We start from the raw sequence: 23,270 nt of genomic DNA on the forward strand, positions 1-23,270 counted from the left end.
GAGTCAAACAGGAGGGTTTTTCCACTGCAGAGACTGCGTAAGTGCTCTCACTAGGGAACACTGACATTAGTTACATTTATAAAATGTCTGTAAATACATAGTTATATGTAAGGCCTCTAAGGGACCATTGGTAAAAAGAAAATAAATATGACTTAAATGAGCAGATGCGCACTTAGGGGTTAATAGAGATCTTGCCGTTTCATATAGCTACAGTTAATGATGCTGCATCAGAGACTGTGAGTGTCTTTTATTTCACTTTCCAAGCACCTCGGGTAGAACTCCCACAATAACGAAATCTGCTTGATTTAGGATTAAACAAAATTCTAAATTACCTTAGTAATGCTTAGAACAACATCTATGGATGTAGCAAGTGGGCTGGCTAAGCCTGTCAGCTCACACCCAACTACCTCAGGCAAAGTGAGTGCAACTGGCATTCCCAGCATTACTGCTTCTGTTTCAATACCGCCAACACCTGGAGGGAGAATATTAAACTGTTTTTATTGTGCTAAGTAATTGACCTAATAAACATTTTGAAGTGCATATTAAAGTCTAATGAAGTTAAAGGCTATAATAATCTGTACAATAACACATCCTTACTTGTATCTGACTCCAACTGAAAGACAATATGTACAATACAAATGTCTTCTACTAAAAAGATTGGACATGAAAGAATCTTGCAAAACTACTGCTCAAATTATCACATTTTAATCCTGCTGGCCTTGTGTACCATATCTACTACTGATTTTATATAACAACTATACTAATATTTATCTGAATTTCATACTACACGTTCAAAAAACAGTATTTATCTGAACATTGAATTAATTTCCTTGTAATTTTTTTCTTTAAATTAGAAAAAAAGCTATTTATTTCTGGTGAAAGGTGTTGGATAGAAGTTTTCTATTCATCCAGAGAACACATGCAGCATGGACAATAGCCATGGAAGCTTCCCCACACTGCCATGCCAATGTGCGTCTAACTACAGTAACAAGAGCTTTGCAATATTATGATTTCCTTCAAATCCCTTCTCAGGATTACACAGTTCTTGACTGATTTCCAATGACAACATCAAAACGCTCATCTATGCATTATATAAATGTCTTAAAAACCCAACCGTTTAGGTTGTGAATCACTATTATCCTGGGAATGAAACTGGCCTTACTATATGGAATCTTTCTAGTTTCTTTTAGAAGAACTGCAAACAATTTTCCATTATTCGTATGTCATGAAACTCTATCTTCAAAATATGTTTCCCCTAAATAAAATTTCAAGTTCTGAAATGCTGTTAGGCTTGAAACAGAGAAATATCCAATATGAAAAAAGTATTAAATAGTAATTATTTTCCATTTAGATAGTAAAAAAAAAAACTTACAAATGCAATTGAAATTATCAAGTCATGTACAGAATACTTACCCCATCCCAAGATCCCCAAACCATTTACCATAGTTGTATGAGAATCTGTGCCAACTACACTGTCGGGATATAGGAAATCTTTAACTTCAAAAACAACTCTTGACAAATATTCCAAGTTCATTTGGTGTGCCATTCCTGTTCCAGGTGGAATTACAGCAACATTCCTAAAAACCTTTGAACCCCACTACATTTTTTTGAGAGAGAATAAAAAAAAGGTTATTGTGTTATATTTAAATCAACCAGGATGTTTTGCATTTGTAAAGGTGTACTAAACTCTGTTTAATGACATAAAGCCACATAACTTTAAAGAACACATAGTAAAGAATAAAAAAAATGAACATCATTGTACTTGCTCTTCACATACAATTGGCTGTTCAAGTAAGTTGGGAAATACGCAATTTCAGCATTTATACATGGTTCTGCTCTGAAAAGTGACTATGTAAAAATCCACACATCTGCTTCCTGTGGTTATACAGACACACATCTTCTGATATTCCTGGCTGTGGTTTTCACTCCTCCTGTTAGTACTGCAAAGCCATCACAGCTATGAGAGAATGACTTGGATTCTATTCCTTCCTGTTCATCAACAAAATTATTTACTAAATTCATAATCACTTATATGTACAAACCTAATGAAAGCAATGGGCTCACACAGATGTCACTGAACTGAGACAATTGGAAAGCACAAGTGTAACCAAGGGTAATACTTGGCCAGCAGAACCTTCAGTACTGATTATGTTTTATGAGATTGCAAAAAATACAGATTGATTCTCACAAACTTGGCTGAGATTGCAAAGCTGACACTTAGAAAAACATCTTTTTACTAGGACTGTCAAGCGATTAAAAAAATTAATCGTGATTAATCGCGCTGTTAAACAATAACAGAATACCATTTAAATATTTTTTGATGTTTTCTACATTTTCAAATATACTGATTTCAATTACAACATAGAATACAAAGTGTACAGTGCTCACTTTATGTTATTTATTACTACAAATATTTGCACTCTAAAAATGATAAACTAAAGAAATAGTATTTTTCAATTCATCTCATACAAGTACTGTAGTGCAATCTCTTTATCATGAAAGTGCAACTTACAAATGTAGAATTTTTTGTTACATAACTGCACTCAAAAACAAAACAATGTAAAACTTTAGAGCCTACAAATCCCCTCAGTCCTACTTCTTGATCAGCCAATCGTGAAGACAAACAAGTTTGCTGCTTCTTGTTTACAATGTCACCTGTTTACTTGTAAACTCAGATCACAAACATGGAAACCCAATTTTCAGAGTTACTTTTCAGAGTAGAACTGCACTTTAATTGTTAATTTCTTTCTTTCTTAGTTGGTTATGTGTTAAATTACAGTAAAAGCTGTTTTATCCAGCATGTTGGGGGAATGGGGGGTGCCAGTAAGTGAAAAATATGTGTTAACTAAGAGGGAGGGAGTTTGGGTACGGGAGGGGGCTCGGGGCAGCAGGTTGGGGTGCCGGATCCGGGGGGCGGTCACCTTGGGCAGCTCCCCCCAAGCAGCGACTTGTCCTGGCTACTCCTAGGCGGATACACAGCAGGTAGTTCTGCCCGCTGCCTCCGCCCGCAGGCACCGGCCCAGCAGTTCCCATTGGCTGCGGTTCCCAGCCAACAGGAACTGTGGAGCTAGCGCTCGGGGCGGAGCAGAGTGCAGAGCTGCCTGCTGCACCTCCACCTAGGAGTAGCCAGGACAAGTCTCCGCTTGGGGGGGAAGCCACCCAAGGTGACCATTCCCCCAGATCTGACACGTCCGAACCCCCTCCCGCACCCAAACTCCCTCCCCCAAAGCCCGCGCTCCGTACCCCCTCCTGCGCACCAGCCCCATTCCAACCGGACTATAAACCAGAATTTCAGTGAAGATCAGAAATGCCGGTTTATAGAGCTTTCCAGTTGGTGAAGTGCCAGATAAAACAGCTTTTACTGTAATTATATGTAATGGTATTACAGAAGAAAAATGTCCTAGCCAATCAGCAACATACATAGTTAGGTATCCTGTCTGTTGATTGAGTAGCAGCACAGCATGCTGCCTTATAGTGATCAGAGTTCAGGTCACAAATTCCTAGGCTAGCAGCAAGCACTACAGAAACACACTGAATCAGAGGAAGGGAGAAATGACTTACATCAGTAAAGCAACCCCACCACAACTGCTAGCTGGTTATCAGAGTGGCAATGACTTGTACCCAAACCCCATTCAGAAGTAGTCCCACTGATTTAAATGGGACTATTGGCTTAAACAGAGATTTGCAGGATCAGGGCTTTGTCTAGGGATAAGGCTGGTGTGAAACTCAGCTGTATTTAGGCTTTAAAATCTCTCATATATGGCACCTCTTTCCAATCCTCTTAAGGCTGATGATTGTTGATTCAATAGACAGTACCAACTTTTAAGTATATGGGCTCTATTGTCTATCTACTAAAAATTCCTATGACAATTTAGATGAAAACACTTTTGGACTGATGAAGCAGTTAACCTGTAGAGACGCAGACAGACAATCTGCAGCAGATAATTCTGAGGTGCTGAGTGCTCTCAACACACTTTCATTTCAATGGAAATTTAGGATGTTTTGCACCTCAAAGTATCAAGTCCTTAGTGTCTGGTCAGTTTCACTTTTGTTTCCAGTTAGCATCACTTCCGGTTCTCAGGTGTGAACACCATACTATTGATATTTGGGTTACAAACACTTGGGAAAAGTTTAAATCCAAATAAATCCAGTGTTTCAGTTAATATTAGCTTATTTACTATTTCTATTAATATTTTGTACCCTTCCTCCTTTAAAAAACCCACACACACCTTAATTAGGGCTCTACAATGCCTAAGAGTCATTACTTGGGCATTCTTCCAAAAAATTGTATCATGTTATGCACTAGCCAGCTGAACTAATATACACTCAAAAATTCTAACTTGAAAACCTGAAATTTTGAAAGTGATATAATAAATCCCCCTCTACCATCATGAACTGCCAAGGCCATTTGAAAGATTGACAAAACATCAAATCAAATGAAAAATATAATAAGAGGGCTGTAGAAAAAAAATGGCATACCTTAAAAAACTGAAGCCTCTCTCTATTTCTGCCAAATTCCACCTCTTGGTTTTTTAACACTGTTTCAGGCCTAGAAATTAATTAAAATTAATTGATAAACAATGGCATGTTTTGAATGATAAACAATGAGATTTGCTTTTTGCTTCTATTTGCTGGACCGCTCATTCATTGCTGCAAATAGCAGAATTCTTTTAAATCCTTTTAGACAAGACTGAGGCAATTTCTTCCAAACAAGGAAGTGAGGAAAGGAGAAGATGCCCTCTGAAAACAGCAGAGAAAAGGACTGGTCTTCTCATCACACACAGCATAAATGAGAGTTTTTAGCTCTAATTTGCCTGAAGCAAGTAACCTCAAAAAACACCCATCAGAAAAAGATACCTTCCCAGCATGTGAGGGACTACAATAACTGCACTGTCAAATAAGGAAGGTATTTCTTCTAACTGATATTCGTAGGAGTTGCTTACCTCAAGCAATTTGATGTTGAGAAAGAAATAAGATGTCTGATTTATATTATTGCTGGCAAGAGAATTGCTCATTTTCAACTCTGGTCCTCTAACTGCTGACTAGAAGACCAATAAGATACTGTATAATTTATTTGTAAATGTCTTCCAGGAACTGTATTCATTTACTTATATATAGGCGCTCATCACCACAGTGTCTAAACATAAACGCAGATGACTAACTTTTGTATGTGTTTGTAATGAAAAGCATCATTTTATTAAATGAGTGAAATTCGTTGCTGGATTGTGTTTTTATAGCTACTGCTTCTCTGGGAGCTTTTTTGTGAGAGAGAGTAATAAAAGCTCTTCTCTAAATGATATTTTAGGGCTGCATTTTACATCATGACCTTTCCCCCTTTCTCTTCTGCAATAGAGGAAGGTCATATGGTGTATTGTTTTACAAAGGTCTAAGGGATAGTCATCACTCAAACTGCAGCTTAATGAATGCCACTGCCGGTAGAAAAGGGTGTACTGGGATCAGCAACATCCAGATTGCAGAAAACATTTAACTTTTCTCATCACATTTCTATTTCTGTCTGGAAAAAGCAAAAGAGGATGGAAATAATTTTTTTAAAATAAAATTTGCAACACAATCAAAATACTGTATTGTTGTGGGTCTCCTCTTTGATATAGCATTGAAATTCTAGATATGTCAGCCACAGAAAGACAGATCTAGCCAATCTATCAGAGAAGATAGGTGGCAGTTGAAAGATGAGGGTTATTACATGTAATTGTCATAGATGGAGTGCTGCAAAAGGACCTATAAATAAATGAATCTTGGGAAAAGGCAAGCAGATGAGGCCTTTGTGGGGTGTCACATACAGCCAAGATGTAATGCTGCATTTCAACTCAGTGACAGATGGATTAGAGCAGTGGTCCCCAACCTTTCAGTGTGGGCGGGCGCCAGACAAGCAGCCGCCGAAATGCCGCCAAGAAGCGTCGCCGCTGAAATGCCGCCGACAAGCAGCGTCATCAAGAGGCGTCGCTGCCGAGGCAGCGGCATTTCGGCGGCGACGCTTCTTGTCGTTGCCGCTTCTCGGCGGCTGTTTGTCCGGCGGCTGCGCTCCTCGGCGGCGGGGCACAGTAGGCGGGCGCACATAGATGCCCCGGCGGGCGCCATGGCACCTGTGGGCACCGTGTTGGGGACCACTGGATTAGAAGTTATTTGTGGCCTGGGGTATGATATATAGACTGCTTTCTTAGCTAGTATGGGGATGTCCAATTCTTATCAGGAAAGAAAGGAGTTTAAACCTTCTGTAAATCATTTACATGAAATATAAAACAATAGGGACTTTCAGATTTAAACCAAAGTTTCAGCAGTGCCTTATTACATTAACTAATTTATAGAGCACTGTTCCTATGTATCACTGCCCTTACAAGGAAATGAGGCAAGTCTCCAGCTCAGATTCAAAAAGACAATCAACCACCAGATAAATGACCCTCTACAGAATGCTTTACCTAAGTTCTTCTCCTGTTTTAGGGTCAGTTCAAACACCTGTGGTGTTAGACATCATCCTAAATGCTCAGGCCTGTTTCTGGGTGGAGTGGACAAAGATGCAGAAAGGCATATTTAGCATAGAGCAGCATCTCTGTCAGCTGTTGCAGGCATTCTGGATGACAACCAAGAGGCCCCTTCAGTGCAGCTTAAGGTGCACTGCCTGCTTTGTGGAGGACAGACAGCTTACTTTTTTTGTATTTTGGAGGCAATATTTAAATTTTACAATTAACTCCAAAAAGCTAGCTGTAATTAGCCAACAGGCTTTCACAAGGCAGGCCAACACTTTAAAAGCTGTCCTGTTGCTCTGGGCACAAGCCTGCATCATCTGATAGCATGGTACAATTGTTCTGCTCAACCTTAAATTTAAACCAAAAGCACTGCAAACTAAAAGGAAGTGCTGAACTAGGAGACAGCACACAAAAAGGGCCTGCATTCCAGTCAGTCAAACACAACCATAATTCCCTCCAGCAAAAGAAGGATTTGACAATTAAATGCTGAGCAAAAACAGCATTTCATACTCAGGCACTGGTTGAAGATGAAATGGACAGAGGACAGGGGTATTCTCAATCTGCGCAGAAAATTTTCCTGAGTTACGACTTGATTCTCCAGCATCACATGGCCCTTTGCAGCCAGTCTGGCCCCTGCAAGGTACCTTCCGAGGCTGCAGTTTATGTGGCGAAACCTTTGCCAATGGCCTCTGTAAGTCACCACCTCCAGGATTCGGAGCATTCTGTATTGCACTGTATTTTAAACAGAAAATGAAACAAGTGCATAAAAACATTTTCCTACTGAAAAAATACCCCCAACAAATGACCAACTGTATCTAAAAGGTCACCATTTTATTACAACCCTGGTGAAAAGTAAAGTGTCACTGGGTAAGTTTAGTTAACCAAAGAATACAGCATGGTGACCACACAAAAATAAATTGTACTGACCTTTAGCTTCTCTAAAAGGAACTGTATTATCTGCCGTATAAACTACTTACTCACCTGATTGGTCTGCCAAACACCACATTTATTAACAGGACACAGATGGTCCTTGCACTGTTTACTCAAGATCTGAAGGGAAGGGATATGAGGAAAGTCTTGTCCCAGGGAAGGGTTGGGGATTGTGTTTGGTTTTACTCTCTATTGCAGCACAGTCGACATTTATTAGATCCCTGGGGAACTGTCTCTTGCTACAGTTTACTCAAGGCAGCAGTTGTGATATTTTATATTTAATTGTGTTTTGGAAATAAGGGTTCAAGCAATAAACACATTTTATTACTACAAATATAAAATTATTATACTTCCGGCTCAAGAAAATAATATAAGTACATACATAAAACACTGTAGGTAAACATTTTTAAAACCATCTACACGTTTACCATACTACACTCTATTTACACTACATTCAACCTTAACATGAACACACTGAAAAAACCCACTGTGAAAGATGATTGACTTTTTACCTCTAATGGTTACATTCAATAATTTGTCACATTGATAAATAGAGCTATCAATGTTTCTGCTGCTCTAAAATAAAAAGAACAAATTTCCATTGTCTAGTGGCAGGATACCATACCACCTCAAAGGGCATTTTGTGGCAATCTAAGCTCAGTTCACAATCCCTCAGCTAGCGGCAATTGGAAGCTATGCAGACGCAGCACGTGCAGCACCTTGGGGAAGGGCCTCATATCACACTTTAGCAGATGCTGACAGACTCCTGTGGACTTTCCAACAGTGAACTAGCAGAACTGGATATATCAGTACAAAGCAGCATGTTGAGATCTCTTGCCAACATCTGGCCTGATAATTTCAGACTTAACGAATCAGAATTTGGGCTGTTCCCTTCAAACACAAGGAAGGGTTAAAAAAAGAACTGGACTGCCGGAGAAGCAATATCACAAAATAATCTTAATTTCACAGCTATACAGTGGAACCCCGATTATCCGGTCTAATTGGGACCGCAGCCAGATCGGATAACAAAAAATCTGGATACACTGGAGAATGGGTGGCTAGGGCTCAGGCTGTCAGCCCTGGGGTAGCTGGGGCTCAGGCTGACAGTAGGAGTCCCAGCCACCTGGGGCTGACAGCCCGAGCCGCAGCCACTGTCAGCCTGGGGCGGCTGGTGATTTGGTTAATACCGAGAGCTGGATAATAGAGGCTCGGTTAACTTGGTTCTATTGTACTTTCTTGCTTTTCATTCTTCTAAATTACTATTGCCTAAATTGGAGTTGTGTATGTATTTCAAAGGTCCATGCAAATACCCAATATGCACAAGACTGTCTTTCACAGCAGTTCTGAACTTTTTCAATTCACCAGAGACTGAAATCACTATTAACCAGTTTAGACCAGTCAATATGCCCTTTGGGAGGCTACCTGCTTTGAAAGAAGAAAAGGAGCTGTAATCACATAGGGTATGTCTACACAGCAAAATCTGTGCATGGGCTAGTTTACCCAAGCTAGCTTCACTCCACCTAGCAGAGTAACAAACAGCAGTGAAGACAGTGCAGTACAGACTTCTGCATGGGTAGCACAAGCCTGGCACGGCCCCATGGTACATACTCTGCTTGCTACCCCTCACAGTGATGTCTTCCCCACTTCGTCATGCATCCGACGAAGTGGGCATTCACCCACGAAAGCTTATGCTCCAATACTTCTGTTAGTCTTAAAGGTGCCACAGGACTCTCTGTTGCTTTTTACAGATCCAGACTAACACGGCTACCCCTCTGATACTTCCCCACTATTGTTAGTCATGCTAGCTGGATTCAAGCTAGCTTGAGTAGGCTAGCACATGCACAGCTTTTGCTGTGTAGACATACTGTTACATGAGTGAGGCAAAAGGTAAGCGTGATTTAAAGATTTTCTTTTCCACGCTGTCAAAACTTCCAGACACAATCTCATGACATCACTGCCTCTGACCCCTCTTCTAGTCTCTCTGCATGCACCTCCTCAGGTATGAGGTCTTGTGCCTCTACCTGCCTGGGCTGGGATTTTGCGATTCTGCCAATCTCAGACCAGCCTTGGGTTACAGCCTGGCGTACCAATGTGATTTTTCAGCAGGTCCAACTGGGCTTGGCACCTGTAAGTCTGCCCCTCAGGAGGTATGACACGCAGTCAATACAGGGACCAGACAGCTTTCTGAGGGATCAGACAGTATTTCTTCATACAACGCAGTGTCAACCTGTGAAACTCTTTGCCATAGGATGTTGTGAAGGCCAAAACTGTAACAGGGTTCAAAAACGAACTAGGTAAATTCATGGAGAATAGGGTCATCAATGGCTATTAGCAGGATGGACAGGGATGCAAAATCATGCTCTGAAGCAACCCTAGCCTCTGTTTGCCAGAAGCCGGGAATGGGAAACAGGGGATGGATCACTTGTTCTTCAAAGTAGCCGCGATCCTGATAATAGCTAATTAGCTCTTCAAGTTCATCCGCATGGATTACTATGTGCAAGCCGCAGATCTGTGCTAGGCAGAACTCCTTTCCATCCACACAGGCAAAGCACACCTCCTTCCAGGTCCTGATGCTGTTGGCTTTGCCTGTTCTGTTCATTCCCTCTGAAGCACCTAGCATTGGCCACTGCCAGAAGACAGGATATTGGGCCGTATGGACCATTGGTCTGACCCAGTATGGCCGTTCTTATGTTCTTAAAACAAAGTACTGTTTGAACTAAACCCCCGGAGCGCCGGGCCGCCCAAACCCCCGCCCCCCCCCCCCCCCCCCCCCAGAGCACCGCCCAACCCCCCCGAGCGCCTCGCCGGGCCGCCCAAACCCCCGTCTCCCGAGCGCCGCGCCGGGCCGCCCAAACCCCCGGAACGCCAGGCCACTCAAACCCCTGCCCCCTGAGCACCGCGCCGCTGAAGCCCCCGCTCCCCCAGCACCGTGCCGCACCGCATCGCGCCGCCAAAACATCCCCCGCGCTGCCCGGCCGAAACAACAACATAAAAAAAAAAAAAAAAACCCTCAAGCGCCGCCCCGCCTAACAACAACAACAAAAAACCACTGCGAACGCCCCGCGCCACCCCAACATTGGCCGCCCCTTCTAGGGTGCCGCCCCAAGCACGTGCTTGGTCGGCTGGTGCCTGGAGCCGGCCCTGCTGTCAGCCTTTTGCTCCTGAACAGCTCCTGACAACTACTGTCCTCACAGCTTGAGAATGTCTTTTATCCCCCAAGAAGCCCTTTGTTTTAGGTTTCCATGCATCTACAATCTGTGATCCCCCACCCACCCAACAAACTGGTCCAAGGAGCATGATATGAGTTTAAGAGGGGGTTAGAAGCAAATGGGTCTAATATTGTTCCTCAAATGTGGGTAAATGAGTGGTTCTCTCAGACTATTGTCCTCTTTCCTACATATATGCAACTGAATTCACTTTATAATCATATAGCAAACCCCCTTACATCAAATGTATAGAACATATGATATTCATGAATTATTACATAGTAACTCCATGATGGTTGCATGGGCTACCTCTATGCTACCAAAGGAGCAGTGAACAAAGCACAATTGAGAACACTGATCACCCCCTGAAATTTAATCATTAAACAGAACTGGATTTTGTAGATTAAATACCATTTACTGAAGTCAATCTGCAAAGAATGGTCAACAGTGAGATCAGTTGGGCAGGCAGGATGGACTTTCATAGGATCTCCTCCAAGATTTTTCACTGCTTCCCTCATGGCGGCAAAATCCACCATTGCAGGAATTCCACTAACAAAGAAGAACAAAGAAATAGCACTTTACATGTATTATGATGCATTGACAATTCTGTAAAATAAAGCTAACTGTAGAAGCTTGTTTTTAATTCACCCTCCATAGCAGCTTATTTGAATACCATCTCGAAATGCTTGTTTTACTTTGTCTAACATGTTTTAAGGAATATTAAGTATTCATGTGCTTGGTTTGTTTAAATATATCTAAATAAAAACTGTGCGCCATCCTAACCCCAAGCATAACCACCAACACATTTCAAGACTGTGTCAAATAGGAATATGCAAATTCCTTGGCCAACTGATTACATTTGGTATTTGCCCTTTTGTCTTGTTATGCTCCTGAATTGTGAGGAAACCTTGGCATAATGGCCACTTCTGGATGTATGGTAGCTGTACACCATCACTTTGCTATACAAATGGATGCATATGCTATATTTTCTAATACTACTTTGCAATTTGTGTTTTTCACTTATATTATAGCAGTATTCATTTCAGGATCTAAAAGCACATTACAAAAGTGGTTAAGTACTGTCATCCCCATTTTACAGATAAACACTCTTTAAGGACAACATACAAAACTAAAGGAAAGGAAAAGAATACTGATATAAACTGAAATTTTATGAAAATCTTATGATTTGATTTGTTAACTAACAAATCACTTCCATATATTTTTATATTACTAGGATATTTCTTAGAGAGGTAAGTTGGGTGAACTAATATCTTTTATTGGACCAGCTTCTGTTTGTCAGAGAGATGAGCTTTTGAGCTTACACAGAGTTCTTCTCTATTCTGCATGGCTTCTTGACAAATAAATAACTACCTAGCTTGGCAAAATTAAATGTGCTTAGTTTAATATTCTGTAGCTGCTTAAGGATTACCCTTTTAGCCACCTCACATCAACAAATTTCAATAATCCATAGGTAACATTCTAACGGACAAATCCTGCTTTTCTTATTCATGTATGTAGTCCCATTGACTTCAGTAGGCTTATATGCACCAGTAAAAGACGCAGGATTTGACCTTAGGTTATCACAAGTAAGATTTCTAAGTATTTCATTGCATCATCACACAATCCTGCTACAGTTAAAGTGCCAAGCTGGTTCTTTGGCCCTTATTCCGCAAATTACTCCATGCAGACAGAAACCTTCACCCACATGGAGTCCCAGCAAAGTTCCATGTGGGCACAGGCATCTGCCTTCTTGGACCAACTTGCAGGATCACAGTACAGGATCAGAGGCTTTATTTACAATGTAGGAACATCACTGAAAGTGCACTAACAAACAAAAACTATGGATTTCCATTCACTAATGGAATGCTTAAACTCCACCTCATTTTGTTTTCAGGCCTGAGAAAAGATTGGTAACTTCACTGAGCACGGTGAACCAAGACAGATTTTGAAAACTTTGTTAGAAAAATGTAATAAAAAAAATATATATTTCACTTACGTAAAGTCTTGAAGAAGAACTCTGGCAGGATAGAAGGGCACTTCAACATTGTTCTGTTTTGTTTTCCAGTCTAAAATATTCATAGCATCTTCCTTTTTTACTAAGAAGCCATCACAGTTACGGACAGCAGCTTCCAACAGTACCCGTATGGAATAAGGCAGAATATCTGGTTACGGGAAAGTAAATGAATTAATCAAGGAAACACTTTTAGCCTATATATGTTTTAACTAATAGCACCTTACTATACTAAAGAGATTTGACAAATCAGGCAGTGAAATTCATTCCAACCCCATAACAGCACAGGAATACAATACAGTTACAAGGAAACACTAAATAAATCAATCAATGTGCATTTGTTCTCTATTATTATTTTATAGCACTCAGAAGGGTGCAACAATGTTTCACAGAAGAGAGGAGGACCTGGTCCTTAGTATAAAAGCTTATGAAAAAAATGGCCTTGATCCAAAAATGAGCTTTGAATATGTGAATCAAGGCAGAGCCCCACTGAAGTCAATGGGATACCACCCAAGTGTAGAGGTCCAATCGTACAGAGCTCATTGCAGGATCAGGACATTATTACAGATGGACCAAAATGTGTGAAAAGAACAGGAGTACTTGTGGCACCTTACAGACTAACAAATTTATTAGAGCATAAGCTTTCGTGGGCTACAACCCACTTCTTCGGATGCATATAGAGTGAAACATTGAGGAGATATATATACACACATACAGAGAGCATGAACAGGTGGGAGTTGTCTTACCAACTCTGAGAGGCCAATTAAGTAAGAGAAAAAAAACTTTTGAAGTGATAATCAAGATAGCCCAGTACAGACAGTTTGATAAGAAGCAAGTGTGAGAGTACTTACAAGAGGAGATAGATTCAATGTTTGTAATGGCTCAGCCATTCCCAATCCCTGTTTAACCCTGAGTTGATTGTGTCTAGTTTGCATATCAATTCCAGCTCAGCAGTCTCTCGTTGGAGTCTGTTTTTGAAGTTTTTCTGTTTTAAGATAGCCACCCGCAGGTCTGTCATAGAATGGCCAGACAGGTTAAAGTGTTCTCCCACTGGTTTTTGAGTATCTAAGGTGCCACAAGTACTCCTGTTCTTTTTGCGGATACAGACTAACACGGCTGCTACTCTGAAACCTGTCAAAATGTGTGAGAGTGACAAACAGTCAAGTTAGGATGAGGGCTACAGCAGTATGATTAGGAGAGTGCACATCTGGGAGGGTTGGGGATTTTGTTTTAAATATATAAAACAAACACTGAATAGTGAGTCACTTATTGTAGGCACTACAGAAGAGGTGAGTTTTCAAGGAAGATTTGAATGGAAGAGAATAATGGCTTGATTGAACAAAGAAGCAATGATACTCCATATATAGGGTGAAAGAAAGAGAAGGCATGGAGAGGCTGGTAGGAGAAATGACTGTAGGGAGGGCCAAGGCTGGTATCATCGACAAAGCAGAAGAGATGACACAATGAGATATGCTGCTAACTATTAATACAGATAATTTTTGGAATCCTAAACTTGACCATTTAATTACTTTGTGGTATCAAGTGAGAACTGACTTTAATACCAGAATATGGATCACTATGTGCAGTTTCCCCTTCGTTCACAGAAGAAGGTGACAGTAAGACAAGAAATAATCTCAGTGTGGGCTCTAAAAGTGGGAGAAAACTGGACCTAAACTGATTACTATAAAGTAACAGCAAAGTAAAAATTGGGAGAAGCTTTCAAGGAAGAGAAAACACAGGGGTGGAGACAGATTAAAAAAAAGAAAGGGCTGCCAGTCACCACTGAAGGCAGTAAAGGAGCTCTTAGGTACGATCATTCGCTCACAAACATCACTCCATTCAGCAATAATTCAGGTGATCAAATGAGAGTACAGTAATAGGAGTAAATATAAAGGATGCTAGGTAACTGGTCAAACAGGTTCACGTACTAGTGTTTGAGCTCTAGAGACCAAAGCTCAGATCTGAATGTTAACAAACAGATGAGTTTGGCAGTTTCAACCAAGTCCATGGACTTTGTCTGCCTATAAACTATTGCTTCAGGGTTTGGTGGCTTATGTTACATTAGATACATTGTACAAGGCAGTCACTGTAATTCTCTAATTAGATGATTCATATAAAAAGCAAATTGTACAGAAATCTGACTAAAATAAATGTGGTGTAATGTCAGCACTAAGTGTGTTTAATATTCAAATTACAAGAACAAAATGAACTTATATCCCTGTCAGTTGTGTTCGTCCCTTTAATGAAGAATAAAGGCATTCCAATACACTACCATATTGGAAGTGGGGGAAGGATAGCTCAGTGGTTTGGGCATTACCCTGCTAAACCCAGCGTTGTGAGCTCAATCCTTGAGGGGGGCCACTTAGGGATCTGGGGCAAAAATCTGTCTGGGGATTGGTCCTGCTTTGAGCAGGGGGTTGGACTAGATGACCTCCTGAGGTTTCTTCCAACCTTGATATTCTAGGAGATATATATATATATATATATATATATATATACACACAAACAGAGAGAGAGAGAGAGTGTGTGCTCATTCAAGAGCTGTCCAGAAAAGGTGTCTCAGTCACCTAGCTACAATTTTTTTCATAACTGAATATCTCTGCTCCCACTTTAAATATTAAGACAATCAGACTCTCTATAGCAATTTGGAACCAAAGAAATCAATTGCACTTTTAAACTGCAGGACAGAGGAGTCACAAAGGAGATCCAGGATGGATGACCCGGTAAGATGCAGGTGATAGGATTTCTACCAGAATGCTGTCTCAGGGCTCGGCTTTGGAATTCTCTCTTCCATAACAGTCTCTGGCTGTTTTAATGCGTTTGATAACTTTGAAGGCACCTATATTTGCTGGAAGAGAGGGTTTTCTCCCTCTCACAACTCAGCACTCTGAGGGTACGTCTATACTTACCTCCGGGTCCGGCGGTAAGCAATCGATCTTCTGGGATCGATCCCGGAAGTGCTCGCCGTCGACGCTGGTACTCCTGCTCCGCGAGAGGAGTACGCGGAGTCGACGGGGGAGCCTGCCTACCGCGTCTGGACCCGCGGTAAGTTCGAACTAAGGTACTTCGACTTCAGCTACGTTATTAACGTAGCTGAAGTTGCGTATCTTAGTTCGAAGTGGGGGGTTAGTGTGGACCAGGCCTGACTGTTGGAGAGAGTCACTATTCGTCTACTCCTCCACAGTCTCCATTTACACAGTCCTTTGCCCTAAATTGCTCCAGTGATTTCTGCTGTTCCTCATAGCTTTCCAAAGCATTCAGACAGAAAGTGAAATAATTCTGTTCAATTACACTGCTGTCCTTAAGGTTCTGAAAAGCACAGGTGAAACTGACTGGTTTTCTTAATTCTACTCTACTGAGGCTGCTTGAAAAGCTATGAGTAGAGACAGAGGAGCTGTCTGTCTGACGTTCACATTTATGTTTATCTTCACATCTTTGCTGCCATTCGAACTAGAGGTTTTTTTGTTTTGTTTTTTTGGAATTGCTGAAGAGGAGAGATATGGGATAGCAAGAAACAGTGCAAAAGAGATAAGGCTAACAGCGGTAGTCCTACTGAACAGAACTGGGCTTTAGGAAAGTCATCAGCAACCAAGACTATTTGGACTAAGCTCACTCCCCTGACAAAGTTCACTCCACAAAATGCATGAAACCCGAGTGATGTATGTGTAGTTTTCTACTTATTAGATGAACAGCCTTGTGAGCCATTGCTGGAGAGAAGTCAACTGCATGTCAGGACAAAGGTGTATTTGAAGAACTCTATGAGAAAACTTTCATAAGGTCTGTCTGGCTCTAGCTAGTTGCATCATTTTCATGAACACCAAGTTCCCCCCATAAATTAAAATCAAGATGTGACACTTATGATAGTATTCTGCAATATCATGGACAAATCTTATGGAATTAAACCTTACTGAACTACATTTAACACCTTTAGGATCCACTGTATTGAAAATGCTGTTTGTGCACTCTCGTGGAATTGTATGAAAATTCTTTAGGAGGTGGAAGGATTAGTGCAATCTCTGGGAGATATCAGGAACGTCAAAGGACTTTTTGGAACAATACATGTGAAGTGAATTTCCTACGAAATACTTGGGGGTCAGAGTAATGCAAATGACCCACTATGAATCCATCCTTTTGAAGCTAAGCCCTCGGAGAGAAACCAATTGTCTACTGATTACCTGCTCCTGAAAACTTCAGTTCAAAGACCTTCAAACTGTATAAAGAGGGCCTAAATTTTTCACGTGTGCACTAGTTTTGAGCTGAGGCTGTTATGAACTTGTGACCACAAAAGAAACCTCTTTGGAGGGGTGCTGAAGGACTCACTTGCCAGAGCCCATACTAAAGACAGCTGGGCTGATCTCTGGTAAGCTTATTAGCATGCATGTAGGTTCTTTCATTTCTTTAATGTTTTCTCTGTAATGTTTATACCCAAAGAATAAATATTCTTGCATAGGAAGTGCTGTTTGGTAACTTATGACTGTGGAAACTGCACTGTTAACCATCTCTGAGAAAAAGGCAAAGCATGCAGTCTGACTTTGATGGTGAATACACAGTATAATCAAGGAACTTTTCAGGCAGGAAATACCCAGGAAGGAGGTCTCCACCCAGGAAAGACAACAGCGAGGGAGCCAGAAACCTGACAGTAGGTACCCTTGTTGGACCATGCATGGAAATCCAGATGCTTTTGGCCCTAAACTATGACTCAAGGAAACCCTCAAAGAAATATGAGATTGTCATTACAGTAAATGAGTCAATGATGCATAATTCTTCTGCATTTATGTGACCACCATGAATTCATTTCAGTAAAAACATTTATTTACATGTGAGGTAACACAGAGTTTATGTTTTTGTCACCGCTTGTTAATTCCATAACAGAAGTGGTGATTTTCTGTAGTGGAAATGTTTTTTTATTACTACATTAACTATTATGCCTGTAAAAGGCCAAGAAGTATCCCTCACTTTTCCCTTAGTAGAAAAGTTTGGTTAAGCATCATTCCTTTTATCTCACTTAAAGAAAGTTATTAATCAACTTAATAAAACAGCATGTTTAGGGTAAAATTACACGATTTCATACAAACCTACTAAAGACAATGTAATCACTCCTCCTGCATCACATAACTGGTGCATATTTACTAGTGGAACCATACTACTAAAAAGCTATTAAAAAGTAGTATTACCATACTTGGTGCCCCCAAGTTTAGAGATATTGTAGAACTTCTTCTCTGGATTGTCATTTAATGTTTCAATTAAGTACTGGAACGGGCATTCTGAAAAATAATGCAGCAAATTATTAAGTGGAAAGAAAGGATGGTGCAGTGGTTCAGGCAGTAGCCTGGGGCTCAAAAGAATGCAGTTCTATTCCCTGTTTCACCACAGATGTCCCTGAGTGACCTTGGACAAATCACTCAGGGCCAGATATTTCAGCACCTAAAGATGCAGATAGGTACCTAGTGGGATTTTCAAAATCTCTTAGGGAGTCAGGCACTCAATGGGAGTTAGACACCTAGGAACCTTTGCAAGTCCCACTAGGTACCTAAATACCACTAAAAAACTGCAAAAACAACGAGGAGTACTTGTGGCACCTTAGAGACTAACAAATGTATTTAGGTATAAGCTTTCGTGGGCTAAAACCCACTTCTGCATCTTTAGGTGCCTAAAAATCTGGCATCTAGTCTCAGTTCCCCATCTGCAAAATGATTATTCCCTACCTCCCAGGGGAGTTGTGAGGATAAGTACATTAAAGATTGTGAAGTACTATGGTAACAAGAGCCCGATAAGTACCTAAAGATAACAGACAGAAATGCACTTTATAACAGACCTTATTTAAAAAGTGAAGATAAAAAAAATCTGTAGAAAAGAACTGCATATTAATTTGAAATTGTTTTCGGAAGGAATACAAAAAGAATATTTATTGCCACTCAAATAATATTAACCTAAATGAACAATGTCAGTAATATCTCTTAGGAAGGCCTAAAGAACTCAATATAGTTTAAGAAATTCAAATTTGGTTTTAAAACAAAAGTTAAAACTGTGACACCACCCACTCCCAGTCTTACAAAAATCAATGGAACAACTCAGGTGAGTAAAGTTAAGTATACGCATAAGTTTTTGCAGGCAGAGGGCCTTTGTTGATTTTAAAAGACTGTATCAGCAATAGAAGCTTATCTTTTTTAGTAGGTTGCCTTGTTTTCACCTCCTACTTTGCTTACATTTTCATTGTAATGTAAATGCAGCATCATGGGCACTTTACAAATTATTTTGCTTTGATGGTAAGGCCCTGAATCTGCAAACATGCTCAAGTAATCCATTTATGGGCATAATGTTACTCATGTGCTTAAATGTTCGCAGGATAATGAACTTAAAGAGGAACCAGAAATGGTCAATAAAAATAACTGAAAGATTTGGAGATACTAGTTTTAAAAAAGTGAGTGAGATACTTGGTGAGATAGGGTATCTATTCACAAATATTTAAAGTGAGGCAGCTTAATAAATAGTAACAGCATGAACCTATCTATGCCCTTCAACCTTTTGAAGTAATGAACTACATAGGACTCAGTTATCTACATGGTGGGCTTTTGAATTAAAGGTTAAAAAACAAAGCCCTGTCTGATCTGTGCCTATCTATTGTAAAAGGTACCCAAGATGAGTACAAGTATGAGATCCGTTGTTTTCAACCCATTTCTGATCCATGACTTGGAAAAGAGCCCAATAAGGATTGAGAGACTTGGGTCACAGAAAGGCCTGTCTTGAGAAATTTGGGGCCCAGTACATCACATTCGCTGGGAGTCCTCCATTCCATTCATAACAGGTGTTTTGAGGGCCCTTCTCAGCTCAGGGTCCGGTATAGCTGACACCCTCCCCGCCCTAATTACAGGGCAGTTTTTTGGCCATTTCGCTGTGGGGGGCAGCTACTGGGGGGAGGGGGGGGGGAAGAGAGAGAAGTCAGCAGCACCGGGTCCCTGATCGGTAGCGGAGAGGTGTGCAGACAAGGAGGGGCACGGGGGGTGAAGGCTGAGAGCTCCCCTGGGATGGGGTGCGGGGCAGCAGCAGGGGCCGCTAAGCAGCACCGTTAGATCTATACGGAGCGGTGCCAGGAGCGAGGGGGCAGCTGCTCGCGATGCCGCTCAGTGGTGCCCACGGGCGGCTCTCCACGCCGCCTTGGGCCCTGCCCAGCGGAAAAGGGATTCACCCTGACTCGGCCGAGCCCCCCCGCCCGAGGACTGCGAGCCTGTCCGTGCAAGCCGGTGATAGCGGAAAGGGGCTGAACAAAGGACGGCAGATAGTGGAGGCGGCTGCGGGGGGGTGGCAGAGACGGCGTCGAAGGCGAACCCGGTCCGGGAGGGGGGATGATGAGACGATAAAGGCACCGGGGGGGGGGGAGAACCATCACTTCGGGGGGCACCTGCGAGCGGGGGTCGCGGACCCAGGCCGGGGGAGCTGGGGCCGAGGTGCAAGCCGGGCCGCTGACTGCGGGGGGGAGGGTCGCCCCAGACCAGGAACGCGGGGGCGCTGGGCAGAAGCCGGAGCCCTTCGGGAGAGGAATCGCCCCTCCCCGCCGAGCCCGGCTCGCACTGACCTGGCCTTGTAGGGTCCATCGCTGGCGACCATATTAACTCTACGTGGGGAGGGGGACGAGGAAGACTTGGGGAGGGGGGCCGCGGGGGCGGAGCCATCACCAAACATCGCGAGACTAACAATGAGTTCCGCCCGTCCGATTAGTTGACACAGCTCGCGCGAGACCTTGGGTCATAGCAATAAAGGAAAAACAGCGGGGATCTCGTGAGAATTAGCTGTGGGGGAGGATACCGTGCGCGGCCGCTCTCGCGACAGTTCCAGGCTCAATAAAGGTGGGGGTGGGGCTGGGGCTGCTTAGGGGAAGTGTTTTTACTAGTGGCTTGGGTGCCAGGCCAGGTCAGCCCAGCCTCAGTCTAGGCGTGAGCTCAGCTTCCGGCGACTCTTGTTCCATGCCCTGGGGCCGCGGCGAGACCGTGGTTGTGCTGGGCTACGCGGGAGCAGACTGTGGGTGACTGGGACTGTCCCACGGGGGCGGCCCCCAGGCACTGGTTGCGAGGCTCGGCGCTTCTGAACGCTGGGCTTCCTAGGGCAAGGGCTATGTGCCACCCTGAGCTGTGCCCCAGGCAGGGAGAGTTGGGGGCACAAGGGGTGGCTGGCCCTGAGGGCAGCACCCAGGTCCCATCCAGCTGGGCCATTCACAGGGGGCAGGTGGGTGCTCGGGTTCATTTCACGCTTGCCGTGAGCTTGGGGAAACTGCTTTTTAGTGCCCCTTCCGTTCTGGGTCCGGTTCTGTTCAATATCTTCATCAATCATTTAGATAATGGCACAGAGAGTACACTTATAAAATCCGTGACGGATACCAAAGTGCTTTGGAGGACAGGATTAAAATTCAAAATGATCTGGACAAACTGGAGAAATGGTCTGAAGAAAGTAGGCTGACATTCAATAAGGACAAATGCAAAGTACTCCACTTAGGAAGGCACAATCAGTTGCACACATACAAAATGGGAAATGACTGCCTAGGAAGGAGAACTGGAAAGTGATCTGTGGGTCATAGTGGATCACAAGCTAAATATGAGTCAACAGTGTAAAGCTGTTGCTTAAAAAAAAAAAACATTCTGGGCTGTGTTAGCAGGAGTGTTGTAAGCAAGACACAATAAGTAATTCTGTTCTACTCTGCATTGATTAGGCCTCAACTGGAATATTGTGCCCAGTTCTGGGTGCCACATTTCAGGAAAGATGTGGACAAATTGGAGAAAATCTGGAGTAGAGCAACAAAATGATTAAAGGTCTAGGAAACATGATCTATGAAGGAAGATTGAACAAATTGTGTTTGTTTAGTCTGGAGAAGAGAAGACTGAGAGGGGACATGATAACATTTTTCAAGTACATAAAAGGCTCTTACAAGGAAGAGGGAGAAAAATTGTTCTCCCTAACCTCTGAGGCTAAGACAAAAAGCAATTGGACAATTGAAGCAAGGGCAGTTTAGGTTGAACATTAAGAAAAACTTCCTAATTGTCAGGGTGGTTAAACACTGGAATAAATTGCCTAGGGAGGTTGTGGAATCCTGATCATTGGAGATTTTTAAGAGCAGGTTAGTAGGGGCCTGGACTAGATAACCTCTCGAGGTCCCTTCCAGTCTTATGATTCTATGATTCCCTTGTTCCTCTGACTGGATGTTTTATTGTTCCTCCAGCACTGAGCATGTTAGCAAACCAAAAAGCTCTGTGCCCTGCTGTCATCTGCTTGAAGAGTGATGCACAAACTATTGCAATGTGGTCCAAGCACCTGAGATCCCAGATCCGGAGCTGATGCTAAATACAAGTGAAATTGACTAGTCCATTCTCATTGGCCAAGCTGAATTGACTGCGAAAAGTAAACAGAATAGATAATAATTAGTAAATTAGGCTTCATTAATTCTGTAATTTAATAACAAGGTGGATTAGTAATGCAGCAGAGGAGAGGGTTTTTTTAATAAAGGGACACAGTCAGCTTGAAATCAAGTCAATAAACAAATTTAAAGTAGTTGGAGGTGTTACTTGTAAGGTCAGTAAGAATTGAAATTCAGACTGAAGAGTGAAATTTTTTAAAAAGTTGATAATTCATGTCCTCCCCACAGCTGTGCAATGTCCAAAATCAAATATTTGACCTTCCAGGTAGAAAAGATTGGGACAGATCTGTTTTTCCTGCAATAGCAGATATAAATTACACCTCCGTGCAACTGCCTGTCCTCTGTGCCCCAGGCAAAATTCAGGCAAAGGAGAGCAGGTCACTTGCACTGGTTGGGGTTTCCATCAGTATATGTAAGTTTCTTTACTTTTCACTGAGGGTCCTACCGAAGTCCTAGCAGCATGTGCTGCAGTTAGGATACACCCTTAGCTACTCTAGTTATGCCCCTCAATAACCAACGTTGCCCATTTTTTGGACATCCTCCCTGACCAACACTGCCCCCAGGCCATTTTGGGTCCTCGGGAGTATGCAAGAGTGTGAGTTCTTTGCACCATTGCAATCTTCCCCCAGTGAACTTTTTGTCAAGGAAGTCCCTGGACCTGCAGTTATGGAAGGTGGCCCACAGGAGACTATGTACCAGCTACTCCGTTGTTAGGTTGTCTGAACAAGATGATTCCTTGTGTTCCTTGTTTGCTGGGTTGTAGGGCACCCTGATGAAATGAACTAGGGTTACCATTCGTCCGGATTTACCCGGACATGTCCTCCTTTTTGTGTTAAAAATAGCGTCCGGGGGGGAATTTGTAAATCACTAAAAATGTCCGGGATTTCCCTCCCATGCAGAGCGAGGCGCGGCTGGGAGGGCTGCAGGAAATTCAGCCGCTCGCATGGGGCTCTGGCAGCCAGAGCCCTTCCCCCGCAGCTTGCCGGGCTGGACTCCGGAGCAGCTGTAGAGCTCCTCCTCCCCGCCCCCCCTCCCCCGCACTCTGAGCCGGCCGGCCTGCTCCTCCTCCTCTGCTGCCCAGCGCCCCGCTCCGGCAGCACTGGGTGGGGTGGGACCGGGTTGTGTGTTGCGCTGGGGAGCGCAGCCACGTGTCCGGCTCCGCACAGAGCCCAACACCATGTTCTGAGCGGCAGGGTAAGGGGGCCAGGGGGCAGGAGAAGGGGCAGGGAGATTTT

General features: G+C 42.7%; 1 protein-coding gene across 1 annotated transcript in view; it reads right to left on the minus strand.

The window, feature by feature from the left end:
* Positions 1–20,281, minus strand: part of IREB2 (iron responsive element binding protein 2) — a 39,612-nt gene extending 19,331 nt beyond the window's left edge. The window contains exons 1-8 of the mRNA XM_024218854.2: positions 20,206–20,281; positions 17,807–17,896; positions 12,618–12,783; positions 11,033–11,170; positions 6,996–7,217; positions 4,480–4,549; positions 1,414–1,597; positions 333–472 (exon numbers count right to left, since the gene is read on the minus strand). Coding sequence (XP_024074622.2) covers positions 333–472; positions 1,414–1,597; positions 4,480–4,549; positions 6,996–7,217; positions 11,033–11,170; positions 12,618–12,783; positions 17,807–17,896; positions 20,206–20,224 — 1,029 coding nt within the window. The 5' untranslated portion in view covers positions 20,225–20,281. The remainder of the gene's footprint in view (positions 1–332; positions 473–1,413; positions 1,598–4,479; positions 4,550–6,995; positions 7,218–11,032; positions 11,171–12,617; positions 12,784–17,806; positions 17,897–20,205) is intronic.
* Positions 20,282–23,270: the final 2,989 nt, after the last annotated feature.

The sequence above is a fragment of the Terrapene carolina genome, unplaced genomic scaffold, assembly GCF_002925995.2.
Source record: "Terrapene carolina triunguis isolate 2854851 unplaced genomic scaffold, T_m_triunguis-2.0 Scaffold67, whole genome shotgun sequence".
NCBI classification, from domain to species: Eukaryota; Metazoa; Chordata; order Testudines; family Emydidae; genus Terrapene; species Terrapene triunguis.